At 34.0% G+C, this 27878-nt stretch overlaps 1 protein-coding gene across 1 annotated transcript in view; it reads left to right on the top strand.

Annotated features, from left to right (window-relative positions):
• The window catches only part of SEMA3A (semaphorin 3A), a 324915-nt gene that overhangs the window by 212465 nt on the left and 84572 nt on the right, over positions 1-27878 (top strand). The window contains exon 6 of the mRNA XM_036246639.1: positions 19816-19909. Coding sequence (XP_036102532.1) covers positions 19816-19909 — 94 coding nt within the window. The remainder of the gene's footprint in view (positions 1-19815; positions 19910-27878) is intronic.

Below are 27878 nucleotides of genomic sequence, written 5' to 3'. Positions count from 1 at the left end.
CACACACACGATGTATAACAGCAGCAGGGTGAGGGAAAACAAGAGACACAGCATTGCTCTGACCTCTTCTCTGATCTCGTGCAGCTGCTTATCTTTGGGAGTTGAAGCAGAGATAATGTGCCCAACGATGGCAAAACACACCAACAAACACTAAAATTATATCTAAGTCAAGTAGTCTGGGTTGACCACACATTTAAATTTCAGGAGTTCTCGTTCAAAAAATGGTGTCAAAGCTTCAGACTAACAACCAGCTGTGTCTTCCTGATAACCCATTAATATGTATCTTTTCCTTTACGTCTTATTTTTATATTATTTTTGTGTGACTGGCTTATGTCATTTATTTTTTTAAATTTTTTTATTAATTTATTTTTGTTACAGATGTTTCTCCTTTTATCCCCATTGACACCCTTCTCCCCATCCCCACCACCCCATACCCAGCTTTGTTGTCCATGTCCATCAGTTATGCGTACATGCATATAATTTACGTCTTATTTTTAAAAGGTCAATAGGGTATAAAATATTAGTGGAGAATGATAGCTTCATTTATTTTTAAAAGAGTAAAGAAATTACAAAAATTGAGAGTAATAGGACAGAATGCATGAGATGAAATTAATTTCATAGTATAAATAGTTCAACAAATGTATTCCATGTATTCTAATAGTTTATCTTCTGGTAAATGTTATTGTACATTTATCTGCAAAATATTCATAATTTTAAATTTTCCAGTTATTCTATGATTGAGAGTGTTAGCACGCAATTCAGAATATCCCTCAACTTAGCTCCTCTTATATTTCTCCTTGTTTGATCTTGTGGCAGTTTTTCATGTCCATTTATGTTCACTCATCCCAACCCACGAGTTACTGTTTTCCCCTAGAAAGTGTCTATGATTTTACGATCAGTTTCAAAGCTCTGCGTAACATGATATCCTCCTACTTATATGTTCTCATTTCCTATGACACCCCCTCTCATCCTCCCTTTGGTCTTCCTAAACTTCAATACAGTCAGACCATTGATGCAGTTAGCCAAAAAATACCTCATTCCAAATGTAGCATCCTCCCTCACTGCTACTGACTTGTCCTTAATTCTTCACTTCCTCCAGAAACCCATGTTGTTAGGCATCACATTAGGCATTTGCAGGTTTCCACATCCGGCAACTTTATTTTTTTCTGATGGCATTATCTTTGACAATGGATAATGGCAATAAATAGCAGTTTGCAAGTCGGGTTTCAGAATGGTTGGCAGTCTATATCAATAAAGACAAAGCTAATTCATTTCTACTGAGACCAGATCCCCATGTTATTTAGCTCATGTTCAGAAATTTCAACCTAAGCATTAGGATATTTGAGGCAACTGAGTGTTGTGCCTTTTTAGTAATCAACTAGAGAGCTGCCTAATTTTCCATTTTTCCTTGCATTTTTCCTTACCAGCCTTGCATCCCTGGGATGAATCCCACTTGGTCATGGTGAATAATTTTTTTAAGGTATTGCTGGATCCAATTTGCCAATATTTTGTTAAGGATTTTGGTATCTACATTCATCAGGGATATTGACCTGTAGTTTTTCTTCTTTGTAGTGTCTTTATTTGGTTTTGAAATCAGAATTGTCCTGGCCTTATAAAATGAGTTTGGAAGTCTTCCTTTTTGGATTTTTTTGAATAGTTTAAGGAGAATGGGTGTTAGATCTTCTTTGAATGTTAGATAAAATTCCTCCATTTAAGCCATCTGGGCCTGGGTTTTTGTTTGCTGGGAGTTTGTTGATTACATCTTCAATTTCCTTAGTTGTTATTGGTCTGTTCAAGTTTTCTATCTCTTTCCGGTTCAGTTTTGGGACACTGTGTGTTTCCAGAAATTTGTCCGTTTTGCCTAGATTATCCAATTTGTTGGCATATAATTGTTCATAGTATTTGTTAATGATTCTTTGTATTTCTGTGGTATCAGTTGTACTCCTTTTTCGTTTCCAATTTTGTTTATTTGGGTTCTCTCTTTTTGTTTCTTGGTGAGTCTAGCTAAGAGTCCATCAATCTTGTTTATCTTTTCAAAGAACCAGCTTTTTGCTTCATTGATCTTTTGAATTTTTTTTTAGTCTCTATGTCATTTTTTCTGCTCTGATCTTTACTGTTTCTTTCCTTCTACTTGCTCTGTCTTTTTCTTTTAGTTTGTTTTCTCATTCTTTAAGTTGTGAGGTTAGATAGTCAATTAGGCATTTTTCTTGTTTCTGGAGGTAGGCCTGCAGTGCTATGAACCCCCCTCCCAGGACTGCTTTCACTGTGTCCCATAGATTTCTGAGTAAGAATTTTTAAAGCAACATGTACATAATTGCAATTTATTAGTTAGACAAAATTTTTCTGCTGTGCTTTTAACTATCCTAATGTTATAATTAGTTTTAAACAAAATATAAATATAATTTATATTTACTTGGTTATTTATTCAAAATATGTATGATAATTTTGAAGCTTGTATGGAGACAATAGCTTGGTAGTCAGTTTCAAGTCATTATGTTCAGTTTTATAAGAGCATTATTATGAAAATTAATAAAACTCAGAGACTTGAAAGAGATCAATTAAAAACTTTAGCAAAAGTATAAATCATTCTATAAAATTAAATTCAACTCAAAAATCAAAAGACATTAAATGTATAAGCAGGTCGTATGAGCCCTGGTGCTCAGCCAGAATTCTGGACTTGAAAAAGGCCAATCAACAAACATAAACATAAGATAATTTGTAATGACACTTGATATGTAGCTTACATTGCATATAGAATGATGCTTTTTGTATAATTGTGAATTTAGGAGTAAATATTATAACATTAACCCACAAAGGTCACCATGAAAAAAGGAGGATTACTTAGTGGAAAAGATTCTAAAACTGAGATATTGAATAATCACTTACTTCTCTCTGAACTTCAGTTATTTATATATTTTCGTGGGTTATGTAAAATAGTAATATTAATAAATGTGAACTATCTAGGAATTATGATTAGCACTTATATTTGAATCAGTAATCATTTTTGTTTATTTACATTTATTATATAATTTTAAAGAAATATGCACATTTTAAGGAAATGGTGTTTCAAATTATTCTTTCATTAGTTATATTAGTAAATATTAATAAATATACAAATTATGTATAATAAATATATATTGTGAACCATCTCTTTAAAAGTTCCTATAATCTAATATCTTTTACTATAAATTAAAATGCGGATATTATCAGAAATTGGTTTATTTACCATAATAATTTTAAATGATCAGTTTTCAATAAAATTTGACCTAGTTTACATTTATGCAACTATGTTCTTTAAATGATTTTATATATTTCTATGAAAAAAAATTTCAACTGCCTAAATGTTAATATCAAATTTGAGGATAACACTATTTTTATTATAATTACAGTAACATAGTCATGAATAGCACTAGCAATTTGCATTATATATTATTTAAGTGATCCTGTGAACATCAGATAAAATTTGGATACATATTCTTTAAGATATAGATGACTGCTCTGAGAACATGACAAATGTAATATTTTGATATTGTGACAAAATCAAATTTTACTTTTTCTGCCTATGTGCAGATTTTGGATGGGTAAAATTTCTTGTGATTTTGAATTAATAACTGATTTATAGGAATTTTATTAACTCTAAAAGTAATAGCATTATATATTTTACCTGTAGATTTTCTATATTGAAGATGCTTGTAGAATGTCCTTGGTCATCCCTTGAGGAGGACCTAAGGGCTAAATTTTTACAAGCTTAACATAACTTTTCTTAAAAAATTAAGAAACACCCTTGTTATAAAGCATCATAAATAACAATGACTTAAAAAAATATATTTTTCAAATAGCCTTTGCATTATTTAATAATACAGGACTCTTCAATGATGACAATACAAGAGAAATTACCTAAATTTATTGGGATTTACTATTCCACAGTATACCCAATGCCATTTTATTATCTTTAACAAGAGTGTGTGCTGCAAATACTTGTTAAATCATCTTGAGCTTCTTCTATTCCTCACTTCCTGCCATTTATTGTTGTTATTTACCTTTGTAGCTAGAATGCATCTCAAATAAATAATTCACAATTTGAAAATAAATAAAATACATACGATACACAATATTAAAGCCCTGGCTGGTGTGGCTTAGTTGGTTGGATCATCCTCCCATGCACCAAAGGATGACAGGTTTGATTTTCAGTTGGGGCATGTGCCCAGGTTGTGGGTTCAATCCCTGTTCCAGACGTGTGCATAATACACAGATTTATATGTAATATATAACATAGTGAGGTCAAATATATAAAATATATGTGTGTATATATACATAGAAGTATGCATATATATAAGTATATATGCATATATAGATATGACTAACAGTCCAACATAACTTATTTTATATCTTCCAATTACCTTCCAGTTTTATCATTTGCATACCTATTTATTTAGGGGCTTTCTGACTGTACTTATGTATACTACCCATCAACATTGATCAAACACAGACTTGGGAAAATATTGACTTTTTAAAAAAAATTCAACAGTGCCTAAACAATTAGGAAACACAGTTTTGCTAAATTTTTCTTTCCTATTATTCCCACATCAGTCAATGTTAATGTTGGTCTAGTCTTCTAAGTATGATGCAAATACATTATCACACTTTTGATTCAATTTAAACCATCTCTTCCATCCCTCCATTTTGAATGTTCACAACACAAAGTAGGTATGAATATATGTTATAACTTATAGTAATTAAATTCTTACTATTCTCAATTTTTATGTTTAATAGTCTTCCCATATTTAAAGTTTTTAATTTTTTAATTACAGCAATTAAAGTATATTTTTAAGAATTGTAAATGGCTGTGGACAAACTGAGCAAGATATTAATTGAGCTATCAACTACTCTTTTTTTTTTAATCCTCACCCAAGGACACTTTTTCATTTTTTGTTCAGATAGAGTAGGAAGGAGAGAGAGGAAGAAGGAGAGAGAGAAACATCGATGTGAAAGGGACACATCGAGTGGCTGCCACCCACACGACCCAACCAGAGCCAGGGACAAACTGCAACCGAGGTACATGCCCTTAGTGGGAACCGAACCCGGGTCTCTTTGGACTACAGCCTAACGCTCTAACTGCTGAGCAAAACCGGCAAGGGCTCAACTATTCTTAAAATAATTTATAATAGAGATTTATTATGTTTTTCCTAATTAAAAATGTCATTTAGAATGATATTAACTTCCAGTTCATGTGAATGGTAGCTTTAGGTGTACAGTATAATTTTTAACATCTAACATTCTCACTAATAAACTAAAAAAAAAAAAAAAAAAAAAAAGGTAGATTTATTCCAGATTACATAATTAGAATTATTTATTTGAAAATGAAGAAGTCTTGTTTTATGAGCAGAAGCTGACTTCTACCAGTGAGATTCATTTATAAATAATTCATGTGTTCACTATAGTAGATTAGACATAATGACCCAAAAGTCAACTCAACATGTGATATAGAATGTTTCTATTTTCATTAATTTGAAAGCAAAAGAAGCCATCCAATATCTGGGTATTTCTCTGAAGACTGTTCTGTTTATATATTTCAGTAGTTACCTACACAGCCTTAAAGTTCAACTTTTAGGATTGTGAATAATTAATTAAGTTACAAATATTTGACATGGTCAATATATTTTCTAATAAAGCAGAAACATATTGTTAAACAGCAGTGCATATATAGATTAATTTAATTATGTAAAAAGAATGAGTGAAAAGTGATGAAGATATATGACAATCAAAGTAGTTTCCAATCACTCTGAGATTCCCATTAACTTCTGTGTTTAACCATGATTCATTGCTAACCCTTGTAGTACTTCCATTGTGAGACAAGAACTTGACTATAACCCTTCCAAGGCTTTGTTATTTGAAATAAATCTGAAAAACGGGGACTATCATATGGTAAATGCAATGTAGTTGTTGTTGATCAAATTACAATCCTTACACAGTGGTTACAACTCAAATACACACAGTGGCCATGTGAGTGACAAAGAGATGAAGAAATGCAAAAAGAATAAGAAGAGCCCTGCCCTGGCTAGTTTGGCTCAGTGGTTAGAGTGTCGACCAGTGGACCAAATTGTCTCCACTTTGATTCCTGTTAAGGACATGTATCTGGTTGGCAGGTTTGATCCCTGGTCAGAGTCACATGTATGTCTCTCTCTCTCTCTCTCTCTCTCTCTCTCCCCCCCCCTCTCTCTCCCCTCCCACCTCCCTCCCTTTCACTCTATCTAAAATCAATGGAAAAAAATATATATAGCCTCAGGTGAGGATTAATGTTAAAAAGACGGAGGAGGAGGAGGAGGAGGAGAAGGAAGGAGAAGGAGAAAGAAGGAGAAAAAGTCCTAAGTTCCATGAAAGGCATTTAAGTTTAAGATTTCAAAACTCCATGTCAAGTAAATAAAGCATGTCTGTGGGCCAGATTCAGTTCATGCACTGCCAATTTAAATATTTACTTAGATGATAAGATATAAAGACCCTGTTTTATTAGTAGATGTGATACATGATCATTATATAAAATATTAAAAATAGAGAAAAACAAAAGAAACAGAAAAAATACTCAAATAACTTAAGCTAAACACAAAATTTTAATACATTTTCTTCAAGTTTTTCTTATCATCTTACATAATTGTTCCATTACTACATGTTACTTCCAATGATTTAACAGAAGTATTAATTCTGGGAACAGTCAGCCCTCTATATTGGCAGTTGGTTGAATGTGTAGTTGGTTGAATCCACAGATACAGAACCCATGGATATGGAGGGCCCACTAAGGGACTCAGAATCCACAGATTTTGGAAATAATGGGGCTGATGCAACCAGTCCCTCATGCATACTGAGGGATGACTGTATTATAAGATATTTAATATAAACCTCTATTTTAATACCCACATCATACACAATTCTGTAGATATGCCATAACTTACTGTTCCCTTCTTATTAGCATTTAAATATTTATCCAGAATTCTAAATACCATGATGAGTCTCTTTTTTCTTTATCATTTTTTTTCTTTGCATTTGTATATATTTCCAAGAGCAAAATAATCAAGATAAACTATATGGATGCTTTAATGATCTTTCTAAATCCCAAATTATTCTCTAAAATTTATATTCTAACAAAGAATTGACAGTATTATCTCTTTCCTTCAATGCCTTTACCAAATGATAATTATTTTTTTAAATATTTGCCAATTTGCTGAAAGAAAAACATATATTTACATCATCTGATTATGACAACACTTGAATGACAAAGCTTTACTAAAACAAAGCTTAACATAAATAAAGTGTTAATTCTATTGGCCTCATTACTTCCCAGATGGTATCTATCAACATAATTTAAAATGTAAAGTAATCACATAAGTAGATTCCAATTCTTCTACAGTACATATGGTCATTTATTGACATATGCATATTTAAATTGATAAAATTTCCCATTATTGTTTAATCATGTGACAAACACATTTATAATCATGTGACAAACACATTTATAAAAAGAATCAGTTAAAATAATAGATATACTTTCAAAATTTACATTAAAAAACACTGTAATGCTTTATGAAGTTATAAAATGGCAAATAAGAAGTTACTATTTTTTAAACATATAAGATTTAAAATTCAAGTGGAAAGATCAAGTCAAATGTCCCCCTTTTCATTTTTTGTTGGACTATAGACTTGCTCTTTGACTGAGCTTATTTTACCAAGTTTCACTGGGGCAAAACATTGTAAAGTGAATTGTTCATGTTCTGGAATTTCTCATTCTAGCCAAGATAGAAATTTCTTTCATTGTGATATACCTTGGGAGTTAACAGGCATTCATAGCTGAATAATTATACTATGACAAGTATGTGATATCTGCATAAACTCAAATTAAGCTCTTATTGAAAGTATAATCTGCATGAAGTATGAACACATATGCTTTCTCTTTTCCTTGGTTTATACTATTAATTTTAATGAAGACAAAAAGCAGATGAATTATGTCATCGTTTGTTTGGGGAACCCGGATAAATGCATGTCCTTTAAATTTAGAGGGCAAATCCTATTTAATCCAGATGTAAGGACTGTATGTATGTACATATTGTTACTAGGAGGAAAATGAATAGAGTGATATTAACTTTTATCAAAGTGATACACACTTGAAAACAAAGCAACTTCGTATATTTTTCTGCGAATAAAGTTAGAAATTGGGTAATTCCTTCTATTTGTCTACATGAGGACTATATTAAATACAATGTTATCTGTCATGATCAGTTCAAATGCAAAGTTGAGTTAAGAGATATTATGTATAACAACACTATATATGTGGTATGTGTTTATAAAGTAACATGGTTGTGTAAATAAAATGCATGAAAATTAGATTTCTATAATTCCTCGAAACAGATTTCCTGGCTCTGCTACATACTAGCTGTGTGAGCTAACGCATGTCTTTTCTTTCTCCGTCTTACTTCTTCTGAAAAGTTAGGACGATCAATCATTCTATTGCAAGACATAGTGTAAAGATAAAAAAAGTAAATACCGACAAAGCACTTAGCTGGTGGATGATTAACAGATATTAGCTATTATTATCATAAAAATGAGTTATCAACATGCTACCATAGCAGAGATGTATCACTGATAGTGTATTTATGATGATTAAAGTGATAATAAACTAAATTTCTATATGGCAAAAGTATGTTTTCCTGTTAGTATACATTATGATATTTAATCTTTGAGGCAATTCTGTGCTTTGTTTTCATTTCATAGATAAGACTATTGACACTTCAGTGATTTTAAAAACTTGTTTTAAAACATACAATCAATAAATTACACACTGGGTCATAGACTCTAGATTTCATAATTCATAAACAATAATATTTTTCCCACATCTACCTTAAAAGTCAAATAACAGGAAAATTCTGGGTCAGAGAAAAGCCATATAATCTCTGGAGACCAATTTCAGAGGTAAGGTTTCCACTGTTCTTACTAAACAATGTTTGAACAGACACAATAGAAATTGAAATCAATGAAGCCAGGGGCCAACCTTCTCTACGTAGGTTCAAACTGTAGGTGAACTTTATGGGAATGATATCTACCATGATAATATTATTCTTATTTCCACTTTGGATCCTAAGAATTCCTCAGAAACAAAAAATGTATTCAGTTTTAAAAGTCTGCAAAGATATAACTAGAGATTGATCATATGTATCGTGAATATTAAACTGGACTATATTTTATATAACTGGAGTATTTTTGTTATTTAATTTAATAGATAAAATACATTTTTGTCACAACAGTTATGATGTAGTGGGCTTTGTAGTTATACTTACTGAGGAAAATTTTATTTCCAAAGTATATATTTAAAAGTAAAATCATAGCAATAGTTAAGTATAATGATTATAATTATTGCTTTTAAATACTTTAGCTTCAAACAACTACTTTTTATTTAAAAGCAAATATTATAATTATTGTACATCTAAAAATACTCAAAGCTATTAGTTATTATGAAAGGAAGTTATTGTTAATATACTCAGACCTAAAATCCTTTACAGGTATAGCTTTTCTTTTAACTTACTTTTTACTAAGATTCTTTTTTTCAATCAACAGTCATTTACTTGCATTATTTTTTGTTTGTTTCATTGTAAGGAAATATAAAATTTTAATATGCTATGGCTAAAATCATGGTTAAATCTAAGACAGGGCTAATACATTATAATCAGGACAGAAAATTATACTTGCTTTATTCACATAGCATTATATTTAAAATTTCTCAGCTCTCACTGACAAAGACCAGGTTACATTTCCTTTGTATCTTCTCACAATGCATATTGTTAAATAACTATTTCTGACAGTATAAATTTGAAGTTTATTATTCATAATTGCTCCTATATTCTTTTGAAGAGCCAAGGACACTTAATAGCTCTTAATTTTGAAATGACTATGGAAAATAAGCAGATTCCATCCAGGCCAGGAAACCCAAGTTTGAATGATTACAATAGCAGAGGGATTAGGGCAGAAGTTTAATAGCTGAATTTATAAAAATAAATGAATTCCAAATATTAGTATTTAGAGAGTGAAAATAAAAATGGGTTTCAAAAATCTGGGTAATCTCTATTTTTATGTTCAAGGAGGGGGCCAAAGAAAAACAAAAGCAAATGTCCAAGGTCAGAGTGATAGGAAGATGGAATCACATCATGCTAGAAATGAAAAGGTCTCTGGAGGATAACGAATTTGGAATCTCTTACCATGACTACATAAAAATCAATAAACCCTAAAATTGCTTAGATAGTGTATGTATGCTTAGCTTTCATTTTCATGAGGAAAAAATTAATAGATTTGCTGGAATATCAGCAGGGATTCTGATGCAACAGAAGTTAAGAAACATGAGCTGCTAAGAAGCTGAATGATCTGACCAAGTCACAACGTGCAGAATTCCTTTAAACCATGTGTAAGACCAAACTCTCTCCCTCTCCAGGTTACGGCAATAATTCTCCTGCCACCAAGCTTGTATGTCTCTGAGCCATCCTACACATCACTGTCAGACTCATCATAACATTGCACCTCTTTGATGCTATTGTTCTCTGACTAAAATTATCACTGTGTCACTGACACCTTCTAAATACCGACTAAATTGCTTATTCTGGCACAGAAAACTTTCCACAGTTTGATTCCAAATTTATATTCAGCCTTATCTCTTAATAAATGTCTAAACCAAATTTCATATTATATCTTAAATATGAATTATATTTATTTTTGAAGGGCTTTTGTCCATGCTGTTTCCCCTGATAGAATAATCTGCCTCCCTGCTTTTGTCTGTCTTCTTCCTCTGAGCTCCTCTGACTATACCCACAACCGAGTGTATTCAGAGATGGACTCATCTCCCAACAAAATACACCTTTCAAGGATTAAATCAATAAAGCCTTTTTTCATATGCTGAAATAGAAAAATATGTCTTCCCATTTTTGAATTCTTGTGGCTTATAGTTTCTACTATTTTCAGGAACATCTCACATGACATTCATGGTAAACTACATTTTTATATGATTAACAACATGGGTTTAGGAAGAGACAGTGTTGTTATTTAATTCTTACACCATCAAGTAGTAGCTTTGCAACTTTAAGTATTATATTTGAAATGTCTCAGTTTCTCATCTATAAAAACTGGTATAAAAATAGTAGGGATGTTGTATGTTAAGTGAAATAAGTCCTAGGACATCATTAGCACTTTGTATGTGTTCAATGGTAAGTGGAATAGCTACCAAAGACTTTATAAAAAATATAATATCATATGTATTATCATTATATAATTTTCATTGTGTGTTTTTGTATGCTCCTTGAGTTAAAAAATTACATATTTCACTTCATATTCCAAACATAATTCTTACATAGTCACAGTTCAATATGTATTTATTGCATCAATTAACATTTACTTTAATGTTTCAGAAAACATATAAATTAGAAAGTTTTAAAATAAGTATAAAGACAAAAATACCAATAAGTAATTATGCAGTTAGATAAGTAGAAAATTAAAGTTGGCAAGCTCAAGCAACATCTCCAGTTTGCTGTTATATTTGGGTTTATCCCAGAGATCTTAGAAGTGAAAATTGATCAGGTAACCCAATTATAATGTAATTATGGGATATACAGGAGAGAGATTACATTGATCAGAAAGATTTTTGAAGTTCTAAAAATAAATCTTATGAGACTTCCGGTCAAGAGGGCGGCATAGGTAAATGCGATATCGAGTCCTCCCACAGCCACATTGAAGTTAAAACTACAGAACAACCATCATTCAAAGCCGCCTGAAATCGAGCTGAATGGAAGTCCTACAACTACGGAATTAAAGCAGCAGCCACATCCAGACTGGTAGGAGGGCCGGAGGCAGACGGGCTGGTCCCACCCCCACGTGTGTCGGATAAAAATCAAAAGGACACCTCAGCTAGGAAGGTCCTCCCTGAGGACAGAGGGGTTCTCGTCCCACACCAGGCGCCCAGCTCAGGGTCCCAGTGTCAGGAAGAGAATCCCCATGACTTCTGACTGGAAAAACCAGCGGGAACTGAGGCTGACGGAGGCTGCAGCTGCGGGATCCCCAGGCAGCTCCTCTTAAAGGGCCTGCACACGGACTTACTCAGACTCGCACCCTCCAGGCTCCAGCATGGGGGAGGCAACTCAAAAGGCACCAGAGACATACAGGGGAAGAACTGAATTGTTTGTGATTAAAGTGAGGGCTGGAGAGGCAGCTTTCTCCTGGATAGACATGCTGTCAGAGGCCTTTGTTCCTTTGGCTAGTCCTTCCCTGGGGTGGCAGACAGTCTCCATATCTGGGACTCCAGCAATCTGGCTCACACTGGTAGCCCCGCCCTGGTGATTCCCTGAGGCCCCGCCCCACCCCACCCAATGTTCAGGCCCACCCAAGCTGTTGCCAGTTGCTTTACCATAGGATTGGCCTGTCTTGGATTCTGCATCAAGTTTTCCTAAATTCTTTCAAACAAGTAGCATCTGGTCTCAGCGAGCCCCATACCTCTTGTTAAGTAATACACAGAAACAAACATAGGGAGGCAGCCAAACTGAGGAGACAAAGAAATAAGTCCCAAATGAAAGAACAGAACAAAACTCCAGGAAAAGAACTAAGTGAAATGGAGATAAGCAACCTAACAGATGTTGAGTTCAACCTAACACTGCTTATAAGGATGAACTTAGTGAGGGCCTCAGCAAACTTAGTGAGGGCCTCAAAGGCATAAAAAGGGACCAGTCAGAAATGAAGAATGCATGGTTAGAAATGAAGGAGGCACTAACTAAAATAAAGAATAATTTACACAGATTCAACAGTAGAGTAGGTAAAGCCAAGAAGCAAACAATTGAAGGAAGCAAAAAAACACCCAATCAAAACAGCAAAAAGAAAAAAAGAATCCAAAAAAATGAGGATAGTGTAAGGAGCCTCTGGGATAACTTCAAGCGTGCCAACATCGCATCTTAGGGGTGCCAGAAGGAGAGGAGAGAGAACAAGAAATCGAAAACCTATTTGAAACAATGATGGCAGAAAACTTCCCTAACTTGGTGAAGGAAACAGACATACAAGTCCAGGAAGCACAGAGAGTCCCAAACAAGATGAACCCCAAGAAGCTCACACCAAGACACATCATCATCAAAATGCAAAAGGTTCAAGACAAAGAGAAAATCTTAAAAGCAGCAAGAGAAAAGCAGTTGGTTACCTACAACAGCATTCTCATAAAACTGTCAACTGATTTCTCAAAAGAAACTTTGCAGATCAGAAAGGAGTGGCAAGCCCTGGCCAGTTTGGCTCAGCGGTTAGAGCATTGGCCTGCGGTCCAGAGAGACCCGGGTTCAGTTCCCGCTAAGGGCATGTACCTTGGTTGCAGTTTGTCCCCGGCCCTGGTTGGATCATGCGGGTGGCAGCCACTTGATGTGTCCCTTTCACATCGATGTTTCTTTCTCTCTCTCTCCCTCCCCACTTTATCTGAATAAAAAATGAAAAAATGTCCTCGGTTGAAGATAAAAAAAAAAAAAAAAAGAAAGGAGTGGCAAGAAATATTCAGAGTGATGAAAAAGAAGAACCTACAACCAAGATTCCTCTATCCTGCAATGCTATCATTTAGAATCGGTGGACAGACAGTTTCCCAGACAAGGAAAAGCTAAAGGAGTTCATCACCACCAAACCATTATTATATGAAATGTTGAAGGGTCTTCTTGAAGAAAAAGATAAAAAATATAAACAAAATGGCAATGAATACATATCTATTGACAATTGAACCTACAAATAAAATGAACAAGCAGAATAGAAACATTCTCATAGACACAGAGAATACTTTGTTGGTTTCCAGATAGGAGGGGGTTTGGGGGAATGGATGAAAAAGGTGAAGGGATTAAGAAGTACAAATTGGTTGTTAGACTGACAAACCTCAAAGGCAAGGGGGGTTTGGGGGTGGGAAGAAATAAACCAAAGAACTTATATGCATAACCAATGGACACAGACAACAGTGTGGGGAAAGGCAGGAGGGGGGTGGGAGTGGGGAGGAGGGGGTCAATAGGGGAAAATGAGGAACATCTGTAACACATTCAACAATAAAGTTAAAAAATAAAATAAATAATAAATCTTATGATAACTTTACATTCCAATGAATACTGCTCTAATGAGGGGTAATGTATTAATAAGATTAATATTAATAATAAGAGAAGAATTACAAGGCCCAATGAAAATTAAAGAGCAAGAGGGATATAAGAACAAAGAGACTGTAGTTATACCCTTTGTCATTAGGTTTTATTACTTATCTATTATAGTAAAAGTAAACTCATCTTTGAAGTATATACCAAGTATGAATAGTATATTAATAGTAACATATATAACACAAAAAAGTTAAAGAGTATCATATTTCCTAAAATTCACTTTAAAAGTTGGCCTAGTATTTGAATTTTGTGGAATGACATCTACTGCACAATCGTATTTATATCTGCATCACATCCTTAAATTATTAGCTCCTAGAAGCTTGGGCTATGTCCTGGCTGTTCCATGGATACGGTGTTTCTATTGAGCCTCTTACACTTAGTCACACAGTCACTCATTTATTCACTCATTCTTTCATTGATTCCTTTATTGTGATTTATCCTGTGCCAAGTTATATTTTAGTATTGATAGAAATATATTGAATAAGATTTGTTTCTGGCCTTAAAATAATTTAATAGGAAAAACAGAACACCTGAAATATTGAGTGTCAAGGGTGAAGGTAACAAATGACAGAAAGAAAGTATGAACAGGTTCCAGAGATAGTTTTTCTTCTGAGGAAAATCGATGAGCATCTAGTGAACATTGATTAGAAAAAAGTGATTCAAATTGAAAAAGAATGACATACCAAAAAAAATGCAGATGTATTTGTGCATCTGCATTGCCATTAAAGTTTACTTAGCATGAACCATGGTTAATGAAAATAAAAAACTAAACTAGTGTTTTTAGTACAATTCCTAATATAGTTCATGAATTTCTTCTATGATTGTGGTCTGATAAGTTTTCTCTCCCTGGAGGCCCTTTGGTTTCTAATCCTACTTTCTCTTGTTAAGGGAATAAGATTCAGGGTCTAGAGCTTTGTTGTCCAACAGAACCTCCATGACAGTGGAAATGTTTGCATCCCTGCAGGGTTGTATTCACAAGCCTCTGCGACCACTGAGCACTTGAATTGTAGCTAGTGTAACTGAGGAATGGACATTTTAATTTCAGCTAAGCAAATTAAGTAGCCACATGTGGCTCATGACTATAGTGTTGCATAACATAGATCGCAGAGTCACCTTTTCAGGAAATATAAATTTCAGATGAATTGGATCCACAAAAGAATCTCCTCTGGGCAAAGTACAGTGTGCCATAATATTTCCTATGAGATCCTGTTACATCCCTTCTTTGCTGAAGTCAATAGTTTTGCCCAGTATAGTCATCGCCTGTGTACTATTGTTAATTAGGATATGCACAGAGGAAACTAATAAATTATATCTGTAGAATGTCTGAAGACTTCTTCTAGGAAGTGACTTTTGAACTTACCCTTAAAGGAAAGGAAGTTCACCCTCAAGTTGAGAGCTGAGGGTGGGTGGGGGAGGAGGAGGAGGTTTCTGGCAAAGATAAGAAAATGCATAGCATGACCAGAGAGTGCTTGATAATTCAGTATAACTGGTAAACGAGATGTCTCTTGTGAAGAGCATGATAGGAGGAAGAAATATTTGAAAAAATAAAATAGTATACACTTTTAAATACTAAGTATTGATTTTGACATAATTTTATATAGTTCCCCACCTAAAATGGTCATTCTATCATGTAGATGTAGGATTTGTCTACTCTTTTCTTTTTTTGTATAAATATCATTTATGTTTTAATTGTTACATAAACCAACTAAAATTGCAACTCTGTTACTTAAATTTATTACTTGGACAAGATTAAGATTTAGGAAATATATTGCCATGATGTCACCCATGGTTTATAATTTATAAGACTTCGGATTAGACATTAACACAGTTATTATTTCCTCTAATGCCTTACCTCACCACAGTCTAATAACATTCAGGAAATCCAAAAGACAAAGGGGAAAGAGTGGTCTTGAAAGCTAAAAATAGTTGCTGAAAACTGATGCAATCATGTAATAAAATTTGGTACAATAACTTATATGATATGCTCATAGTATCTGCTAAAGCAATTAGAATCTATGCAGCTAGATTTTGTTCATGTATTTCTAAAAATGAAAACTGTTTCAGCCCAAGTAAGACATATAAACTATGCAGTTTAATTGTGTGAGTTGTTCTTAGGATTTTTTGGTCTTATTTGCATATATCATCTAGTCAATACACTTTAAAACAGAAAATCATTGAGTAGCAATAAGATTTCAAAATGCCTAACAAGTACAGCTGGACATTTTTCTGTGTGACACATTACACATGACAACATAGGACACTCATAATTGATTATATTAAAACAGAGTTCTTTTACAATAGGTTATTATCTTCACATATCTAATAACTCACAAGATAAGAGAAAGAGCAATATTTGTGTCTCTTCTTATTCATCCCATTAAATTGATCAGTTACATTAAAAAGGTAGACTTAATAATTGAGAATTTTTATACATATTATATTCATAATGTCTTGATACAGGAAAGAACAATTTTCAATATATTTTCAGTGTCCAAAGCATTTACATATATTTTATACATATGTCTTAATTTCCATTGATGAAAATATAGGCAGGTATTTTGGCCATGGCATAAGATATAGCAATCAGTATAGGAAAGAATGATTTCATTGTGCCAACTGTAAATACTACAAAATGAAATTAATGAATATTTTTCAAAGGCATGCTAAATATTATTTTTATATTTTATTACAGTAAATCTTTGTGTAAACCCTATGAGGTTTTCTTACACTCTGTTTACAAACGAGGAATCTGAGTTCAGAAAGGTGTAGGGATTGCCTAAGGCCCAGAGTTAATAAAAAGCAGAGCCAAGGATAACACCCAGCTCTGTCTGATTTCAACACTGTTGAAGCCCATTACTATGTGTAATGGGTATGAATTTTATAATACAAATATTTGTATGTAAGAAATGTCTTTTAATTCCCTATTCAGAAATCAAATAAATTTATTCCAGGCCCCCAACTCAGTAGGCTGGAAAGGAAATTTAATTCTTTACCTTTCAATAGAATCATATAAAAATATGGAAGAATTATATGGTAGTTACCCGGAAATTTGGATGAGTTACATTTAAAGGGAAAAGAAGAGGACAGGACAAGGAGGCCAGCTTTGAACCTATGGCCCACCATGACGAAGGATAGATTTTCTTCTCCTCTTGAGCCATAACTGACATGCTTAACTTTTTTTCCTATGAAGTCTAATCTTCTACTTTGTAAATCAAATCCTAAACACAAGATAGGAAGTACTTCTCATCTACCTTGCATTGTCTTATTAACTTGGACATATGATCCCAGATATCAAGTGTCTCATACTTCAAAGGATAGCTCTTCCATCTTGGTCAGTATTTGAAAATGTCTTATGAGGACAATAAATGTATAACAACATTTATAACAATGTTGTCAACTACACCACCAATTCTCCCTGCTACCCCCTCTAACCTGTGATAAATAATCATATATACAAACTTCAATAATATTTTTATGATTTGTGGCAGTAGAGAATATATCTTTTACTAGGCATATTTCTTTTGGATTGGGTCCTAATTGTTATCCAGATACATTTAAATATTTTTAAGAGGTTCGTCTATGCTTTTTTTTAAATTATCATATGCCAATAAGTTTTATATTATAATCTTGATATTTAAGTGCCTGGGATAAATTTATATTTCTAAACAAATTTGTAATTTTGTGACTTATATAACTGTCTTTAAGTAATAGTTCTTTCAAATTGCTATGGAAAGTGTCAATATTGTTAATATGTTTTTAATTTCATATTCTTTTGTTATAGTGGTGATATGAGCAGTAGTAATAGAAAATAATAAATTGTATTGCTTTTCATTTTGCTGCTTTAAAAAGGCTTTATTTTATTTTTAAAACCTTTTCACAACAAAACAAGTCAGTTATCGGTATTGACTTTTTGGAACCAGAGGCTCAAAGACATTAAGAGGCCACCAAAGAACCAGAGCTAATCACTGGCCCGCCTGGACCCGGCTCCTGGATCACTGTCCTTCCCACTCCAAGTTCGCACAATTCTGAGAAACCCCATAAATTATCACACAGTGTAAATTTTAGAATCCAGCTAAAGAACCATCATTGCTAGGGGATAAGCAATTACCGAGTGTGTGGAATCGGTAATTCTCACTCCCAGTAATGAAAGTGGAGAACACTGTTGCTTTCCTTTTTATGTCACTCTTCCTCCCTAACTCAAATGAGTTTTAAGTCATAATTTGAAACTCTGCCATTAGCTCCATCAGAAATATTAAATTTTAAATAGTGTTCCATTGGCCATAAATGAACACCATTTACTATTCTAAGAAGATAGAAAATACTTCTAGGTGAATAGTAGAAAAATTGCCAAAGAAGCTATTTTATTTCAGCCTGTGGACAAGTTAATGTGCTCCTGGAAAAAGCATACATATTCTGACCTAATTTATTCCCTGGTGCACCTGGTTCTGAAAAGAGTGCTCAGAATACATCCCCCCACCCCCACACATTTTACTTCACTGTCACATAGAAGTTGCAATAGCTGATCACATTCTGAGGGCAGGGTCTCAGGCATGACTTAGTTGCCTCCTTAGTAAGGATTTTGTTGCAGTTCTTTGTGGCATACTTTCTACCTGAGAACTTGTGCGTATTTCTGTAGTAGTCAAATGTTCACTCCAGTTTCTAGATACTTGGGTCAATTGAGCATACTTCCCAATGATAAAAATGTGTCACCTGCGTGTTTGTTGTTCTAATGCTACTACCTCCAGGCACACCATCCCTAACATACAGGTTTATATTTCTCACTCTGAGAAATTGATAAGGACAGTGTCAGGTACCTTCTACCTTCCAGTGTGAGTAACTTAAAAGTGCTGGAGGAGCCCTGGCCGGTTTGGCTCAGCGGTTAGAGCATCAGCCTGTGGTACAGAGAGACCCGGATTCGGTTCCCGCTAAGGGCACGTACCTCGTTGCAGTTTGTCCCCGGCCCTGGTTGGTCGTGCGGATGGCAGCCACTCGATGTGTCCCTTCACGTCGATGTTTCTCTCTCTCTCCCTCCCTCTCTCTCCCTCCCACTCTATCTGTACAAAAAAAAAAAAAGGAAAAATAGCCTCGGGTGAGGATAAAAAAAAAAAAGTGCTGGAGGAGCAGGTCAGCCCAGAGTTGCGGGAGTGACAAGCGTGGGGGGAGTGACTGCTGTGACTATTTGTGTTTCCTTCTGGAATGTAAAGAAAAGCAAGACAGCATTTTATTTTAGAAATCTAACATAGTGAATTGCTTTTTTTTCTCTTTGTGAAGGAATAAAAGAGTCATTTAAATCTAGAATTATTTTCTTCAAAAGCCCTTAGGGTAGCTCTTGGCATACCTATGTGATAAAATGATCCTTCTACTCTTATCACGATGTGTCTTGTCTTCAGATTTCATTTATACATTATTACTTGCAACATGCTAAATGCTACTAAAAATCACTGAGCTAAGTAGATTTTTAGTTACTAATAGCTAGGTTTTAGTTCACTCGAGTTATTTTACCATCTCTAAAGTTTATACAAATGATAAAAACCCCTTGATAAAGAGCATGAATATGCTCGCTCTCTCTCTGATTAACTGGCATGTTAAAATGCTTCTTGTCATAAATAAATTCAACCCTTCTTTTTCTTATCTACAGGACAACATTTTTAAGCTGGAAGATTCACACTTTGAAAATGGCCGTGGGAAGAGCCCATATGACCCTAAACTGCTCACAGCATCTCTTTTAATAGGTGCGTAGTCAACAATCAAACAGTGAATTCTCTATAGATAATAACCAGATTGTATGTGATTTATTATATGCCATGGTTTTCCATTATTCTTTTTTAAATATATGTTTTTCTTGATATTTTAGAGAGAGAGGAAAGGAGAGAGAGATAGAAACATCGATGTGAGAGAGAAACATCAACTGGCTGCCTCCTGCACACCCCCCGCTGGGGGTCAAGCCCACAACCCGGGCATGTGCCCTGACTGGGAATCAAACCAGAACCTCTCAGTCCAGGGAACGACGTACAATTCACTGAGCCACACTGGCCAGGCGTGATTTTCCATTATTGATTATAAACTATTTTAGGGGGATATCAGTTGAGATGTTTTCAAATATTTTGAAAATGAAGAAATGCTAAGAGCTGCTTTCATGACAGAACTATGTAGACTCTGATTCTGTTTACTCAAAATGATTGAAGAGTATCCTTGAAGTTTCTGGCTCAATCACTACACAGCCCCACTAGAACTTAAAAATTTTATGTTGAAAGAAATGGTTTTGGCTTTCATTTCATGAGAGAGGTGTTTGAATGGAGAATTTTGACACATCGAGAGGAAAGAATGAGATTGCCTTGTTCATTGCCGTTCCCAGATTTGTCACATTCTCAACATTTGGCAACTTAATCAGCACCGTCCGTCGAAATGGCGGCACGACTGGCAGAGACCCCACTGTGTCACCTTGAGTTGGGGAAGGCCTTCTGTATTCATCGTTTTTTGCTTTACATCTTCTACAAGACATTTTACATATTCCTTCAGCCTTTGTTCTAAACCATTTTCCTTTCTAGGTCTTTTCTTTCCTTCAACACTGAAGATGGGTAGTAAATGCTTGGTCAGAGGATAGAAGTAGGAAGATAGAAGTAGGCAGATGAAGGAGGAAACTTTAGTTTGTATTGAAAGATCATTTTTCCACATGGTTTACCACTTGTGGACTGTAGTTAAATAAAACACAAACAAAAAGTTAATGTCAGTAAACAATTTTTCTTCTTAACTTTTGAGTATACCAACAACCTAAAATAAAAAGATTCTTGGTCATTACCCTGTTCCTTAATGTAGTTTTCTATATAATCATGTAGAAATCATATAACTTGTTGTTTCCTTTTTTATAAATTATAGAAAATAATTATTTGATAACACAACAAAAATAATAGTGAAACTTTTCAAGTGTGAAATTCCTAATTGAAATTTGAACAATAAATCTAGATTTTTAAAAAGTAAATTTTGAGGTGTCCAAAGTTCATAAACTTTTGCCAGTGTTTTCCTTTTTAAAAATAATTTTTTCTACTCAACAAAATAAAACTAGTCATATTGACTACTTCATTAACTGTGAAGATATATTTTTTTCAGTATTCTCTAGTGTTTACTTCATCATACATTTTACTGATTCCTTTCCTATTAAGAATAAAACCATTATAACATGACTTATCTCCCTCTCCTGCTTTTCAAATGTAGACAATTTCAGTCAATTTGATCCATTTATGGAGCATTTTAACAAAAGTTTAAGACCTGAAGAAATGCAGCAAATTTAGCACATTTATAATTTTCCTATTCACAGATGGCCTAGTGATTACATGTGGATGACTTCTTTAAGTGCACACAACACACAGAAATGTAAAAGTCATCTTAAATAAAGGGGGAGAATCCAACCTTGTTCAAACTTGCAGCCTATACTTATTTAAATTACACAATGAAAGGAACGGATAGATTTTCCTCAAAAAGCAGCACGTAAAATTGTGCCTAAAGCAGCTTTAATTTGTGGTATGTTTCTCAGTAGGGATTTGCTTGATTATTTATTTTAATATTCCATTGAGAAAGGATGATGACAAGTAAGTATTACATAGTTCATTTGGTATGCAACCACACAGAGTCCACAAAGAATATTAATGCCACAGTTTAGGTTTTATATTAGAAATTCTTTGAGAACAGCTGTATAGGTTTGTAAAAAGAAAGAGAATAAGGGAAGTGTTGTGATCAAGAAGATGTATGACTAAAAATTATGGTAGGCATTTCAGAAAAGCAGCTTTAAAATGGAAGTCCAGACCTCACCTGTCTAATATGGTGAAATAGCTGAGTAACTTTCAGAGATATTTAGTGCTTATTGACAAGAAGATTAGTCAAGTCAACATAAATTAATTTCTGAATCAATTGAATGGAAAGATACAGAAAAATGCAGGCCATATTAGACCTGGCAAAGTCCCTCAAAATATCTGCAACATCATTTTAATTCAAGAGCTGTGACTTCCTTTACTGAGGTTATTTGCTTCTTTTATAACTATGCTATAAATTCTTCTCACAGTACATGTAATTCCCCTTGTAGGATTTTTTTTTTTTTTTGGCATTTTTCATTATGCTGCTTTAAAAATAATGCTTACTAATTTAATGGAGTTTTTTACACATAAATATTTTCTACTGCATTCCCCAAACTTTTATATACAAGGATAACCACTGTCTCTAAAATATGAAGTTTGTACCTCAGATATTAGAGAAGGACTGTTGGGAAAACCTGTCCACCTAAAAGGGTTTGAATATATTCTCCCCATTTCAGCACATAGGAGAAATGTTCAAGGTGCTTCAGGGCTACTTCCTTTCCCAATATTGGGAAATAAAACGTCATGTTTGACACAAACCACCTATAAAGTGTCTGGATGGAGCTTGACAACAGAGACTTTTTATACCCTCTATTAAGCAGTTTCAACTAGTAGTAAACTTTGAAACCAGATGACAGCTTAAACATTTTTGTTTATGAAATCTATCAAGGTTTAATATAGCCTTATTTCAAAATGCTATGGGTTTCTAAGCTGATGACCACAGAAAATATCGATTATCTCCTGAGCAATGCATAGCTACTGAATTAAGTCCCCAAATCCTACAGTCTGTCTGTTTTTTAAATCACATTAGTAAAGTTAATTTTTCAAATCTCCTTTAATACCAACCATTGCCAATATGAAATTTCTCCAGCATTTATTTCTTGAATCTTCCTTATTTCACTCACCTGAAAGTATTTTTATGACATTTTTTACAAAGTTCTTTATTAAAAATAGTAGTTGCTGCCCTGCTCAGTATAAACAGTATGTGTGAACACAACAAAAAAATAAAACTCAGGCCCCGGCTGCTGTGGCTTAATACCACACCACAGTTTAAGTATTGTCCCATGCACTCAGAGGTCACAGCTTGTTTCTCCTGTCAGGGCACATGCCCAGGTTTTGGGCTGGAGCCTCAGTAGGGGGCATGCAGGAGGTCGCCGACTGATGTTCCTCTCTCACCTCTGTCTCTCTGTCTCTCTCTGTCTCTCTCTCTCTCTGTCTCTCCCTTCCTCTCTCTCTAAAATCAATAATAAAAACATTTTTAAAAACAGAATAAAATCCTCACTATCATCTCACATTCTCTTGACATGATAGGAAAGCCATTTTATTTGCTCATTGCAATCTTCTCCAGGCATTGCTATGCTAACAATTTAGAAATATCCTACCACTAAGAGCTTCTACTGAGATCTAGTTCAAGGGTCTGGACTATCAGCTTAGGTTTATTTTCCCAAGATGGAATTTTGCCTTGCTTCAAGAAAGAACAGAATTTGACATCAGGATATACTCTCACTTTGTCTCAGAGCAAATACAGTACTCCTTAAATAATTAACTTTAATTGAGAAAATCATTTAAACATCTCTGAACATCAGTTTCTTTGTATATAAAATGGCTTGGTCATGTTAATTCCACTGGTTAGTTGTGATGCTTAAGTAAGACAATATAATAGCATACTACATTTGAGTGCTGACGTACTCTGAAATATATGTGAAAATAGAAACAAGCATACAAAATAAAATCAAACTGGTAACAATACTTGCCTATAGGAAGTCTGGGAGAAAAATTTGGTACCTTATGAATTATATATTTTTCATAATTTTGTACTATGTGCACATATTAACTACTCAAAAATGTTAGTTTTAGAGGACAACACAAGTAATAAAGCCAACATATTATACAGGTGGGGCAAAAGTAGGCTTACAGTTGTGGGTACATAAAATATAGAATTCATTCTTCTATTATTATTTATTAGTTACTGTGTTATTTTTTATAGGAACAAATATAACCTACTTTTGCCCCACCCTGTGTTTATTTGTATAGAAAGGGGTGATTAATAAATATAAAATTATTCCCATACACTTCCGTTCTCAGGAAATAGATTGTATCTGTGTGTGTGTGTGTGTGTGTGTGTGAGAGAGAGAGAGGGAGAGAGAGAGAGAGAGAGAGAGAGAGAGAGAGAGAGAGAGAGAGAGATGGAAAGGGAGAAAAAGAAGGAGGGAGAGGAGAGGGAGAGAAGTCTCCCTTCTCCTCTGTTTCTAATTACTCTGCTACTCTGTGAGTGGAATTTACTTAAGGTGTTAACAACATAATGGCTTGGTCTTTAGCTTTGTTTGATTTTGCCCACATCCATGTCACACTTTACACCTGTGTTAGTAATGCTTCGATTTCATAAGGAAATGTTTTTTCACCTTCTGTTTCTTCTCACCACACCCTTCTTAGGAATTGTAATCTAATACACTGACTGATCGAACCCACGTTTTTGCTTCATTTGAGTTGTGAACAGAAAGTTCAGAGTATACGTGAGCTTTTGTTTTTAACACATGTTTTTCAGATAACTCTGAAATGGTGGAAATACAGTTCACTAAGCATTTGTTCATCTCAGTAAAGAGTGCTTTTCTTAGAGACAGTTTAAAAGGCTGACAGTTAAGAAAGAATGGCAGTGCACTCAAATAGCAACTTTTATATTTGACAGTTTCTGAGTGGTTAGTTACATCTGTCAGCACTAATATATCTTACTCCAATATATTATTTTTGAGATATCAAACTATCTGTTTTTTTTGTTTGTTTTTGTTGTTTTGTAGAGAAACTTAAAAACCTTATTGGACAGAGTATCCACAACCACTTTCTAACATATATAACAATTCCTTGAATATACTATTCTATCATAAACTTAATAAATCTAAACAATATCATATTTTCTTTAACTAGTAGCTTAGTATGTAAGAAAAAAACCAAAAGTCTATGTTCACCATAGTGTTATTTCAAACATAAATAACATTCATCTAATTCACTACTCTAGATTCTCAAGGCATATTTATGGCCAGAAAACTGGCAAATTATCATTATGCTAAAAAATCAACATATAATTTGATAACTTCATAATTGACATAGAAACTGCAAAAGAAGTTTGTCACATAGGAATTTTTTGTTAAACATAATTGTAAATAAGCCAACTAAAGTATATAGTAAATTATTTATACTCAGATATCATTAGATCATTCCAGATAGCCACAGAATGTACCAAGTCTTTAATACATGGTGAAAATGCACTGAGTTGATATTATATTTCTGCTTATTGAGAATATAAGAGTAGGTTATTCTACCACCTACAATTTTGAGTCAAAACACCAAATATGTCATACATTTTCTGAAACAATTATCTTTGATAAGAATCCTATAGAAACCTCAGCAGAAAATGTGATCTAAGACCTGTTGTAAAGGATACTGGTGCTGAGCACTAACACTCTGAGAATGTCCCCTTCATGGCCACCTAATTACCTGGTGCCCTCCAGCTCACAGAAATCACTCTGACCCCTGCCAAAAATAATAATCAGGTGGGAGGTAATTGCCTATAAGTGGAGGCTACTGATATCCAAGCTGCAACCTTCTTTGGTTTATACGTCAATTGTTTAATTTAATTCTGTTTTTAGTAATAAAGTGAGGTAATAGCCCTTCTACTGAACAGCTTGTCTACTTTCACTGACTGACCAACCTACTGTTGTTAAAAGAGAAACAAATCAACCATTCTTCCTTTGTCTTTATTTCTATTGATATCTGCCCTCCTCATGCAGAAGTGGACAACAAAAAACAACTATAAGTCATAAAACCATTAACCAAACGAATAAGAGAAACAAATACCTATCTATATCCAAGTAACAGTTTCTTATATTAATGTTGTTTTGTTATTTTAACTCTCTCCTGAATAGAGTTTACACGTAAAAACAACCATAGTTATAGATTTTATTCACACCAAAGCAAGCTAAATTTTTTTTTAAAGAATTATTAATTAATGATATTCTTTACATTTCTGATTATAACTACTGTTGGGCATGATCTGACTGACTATATTCTGATATTGTTGCTAATTAGTGGGCCAGATTTTCCCATTGCTAGTGGGAGTGGAGTTCTTGGGGTACCACTGAAATAAGCTTTTCAGAAGCCCCCGCAGGAGAATGAGATGTGGTACAAGATTTTATTTGTGTGGAGTTATATTCCTGGGTTTGCAAAGTCTCATGTCCCTTAACCCAGTCCTGGAAGAGATACAGCTGTGGATTCAGCAGAGCTAGAAGCAGGGCCAGTGTCCAGAACTTCCTCTCCGTGGTGAAGCTGGGTCCAGTAGTCCATTGTATGGATTCCACAGGGCTAAGGGACACGTAGGGAATGCAAAGGAATGTTTCCCCTGTACCAGGAGTCCCAAGAGGGCAAGAGGACTGAGCACCAAAAAGAAGGAACTTCCTTTATCTAGAGGATTATGTATGTCAGATTTCTAGCACATTTACAGTGGCCATGCCTATTCTGGACACTGATTTGTTCCCAGGTTTGACTGACAGGTAATCCCCTTCCCGTGCCACTCAGACCCTATTGGGCATGCCTCTAAACTGCCTTTGTCCAGTCCTTTCCCCCATCAGTTGGCAGGGAAAAGACTTGGAAAGTGTTCCTTTGCAGCTTTCCTGCAAAGCTGCATCAATGGCATGCCTATATTATCTAGCCTTCCCTTTACTCCTTTCCTGTTAAATAATAACAAGATTATTGCAACGGTTCAATATGATATTGTTTAGTTTTCTCCTTTTTGTGGTTCTATTTTCACCTTTCCTGATTTTCATCACCTATCATGTGGTTGAGAGGGCAATAAGCTAATAATTTAATATTTTTTATTTTTAAGGTAAAGATGATACAAAGCATCTTGTGACAGGTGTTACATATTTAAAGTTGATGTGAGCATTTTAGGCTTCTTTCACAACACATTTTAAACTAACACCCCATTATTCACAAAGAGCAAGAAAAATAAATCACCTGAATTTTAAAATATATCTATATAGCAGTTATTTGTAAAATGATAAAATGTCAACCTTAATAAAAACAGTACATCAGAGAGAACACAAACTTCTCATGCAGAAAAAAATAAATAAATTACAGTGATTGATTATAAGTTAAAATTAAAACAACAATAGGCATTTAAATATTTCAAAGTAACTTTGAAACTTATAGATAGCTTATTCATAGCATTTTTGTGCTTTTAGAACAGTGTTCTTTCTTTTTTTTAATTAAACTTATTGGGATGACATTGGTTAAAAGGGTTACTTCTTACTTTATTGTAAAATAAAGTATTGGCATCATGTTATGGTGAGAACAAGTCAGATAGAAACTTGATATTTAATTAAGTGAAGAAAACATAAGATGTTTTTGAATCCCAAATGTACTACACTATGACGATTTGGAATGTCATATGAATTATATTTATTTAACGGATTACTTTGACTTAATATGTAATCTAAGCATCATTTTTCATTTGTATTGATTCACAGCAATCCAAAATAAATGATCATTTTTTTTAAAACTTATTCTCCAGGATGAAGTGCCTTTCTATTCATATCTAAAGTCATAAGTGGGCCCTGTTCAATGGTTCTCTCTGTGTAACTATTCCTCACTGCTTGGGGGCTCTCAAAGCCTGGTTTGGTGCCTTCAAACCCATCAGAGAAACACAGGTTTTACCAAATAAATTGAGTCGGGTTGCACCACTGAGAAAGTCTATTTTTCTTTTTCTTTTTCTTTTTTTTTATCCTCACCCAAGGACATTTTTTCATTTTTTTGTTCAGGTAGAGTGGGAGGGAGAGAGAAGAAGAGAGAGAGAGAGAGAAAC

The sequence above is a fragment of the Molossus molossus genome, unplaced genomic scaffold (assembly GCF_014108415.1).
Source record: "Molossus molossus isolate mMolMol1 unplaced genomic scaffold, mMolMol1.p scaffold_m16_p_7, whole genome shotgun sequence".
Taxonomy (NCBI): Eukaryota; Metazoa; Chordata; class Mammalia; order Chiroptera; family Molossidae; genus Molossus; species Molossus molossus.
This window is presented reverse-complemented; position numbering and strand designations above follow the sequence as displayed.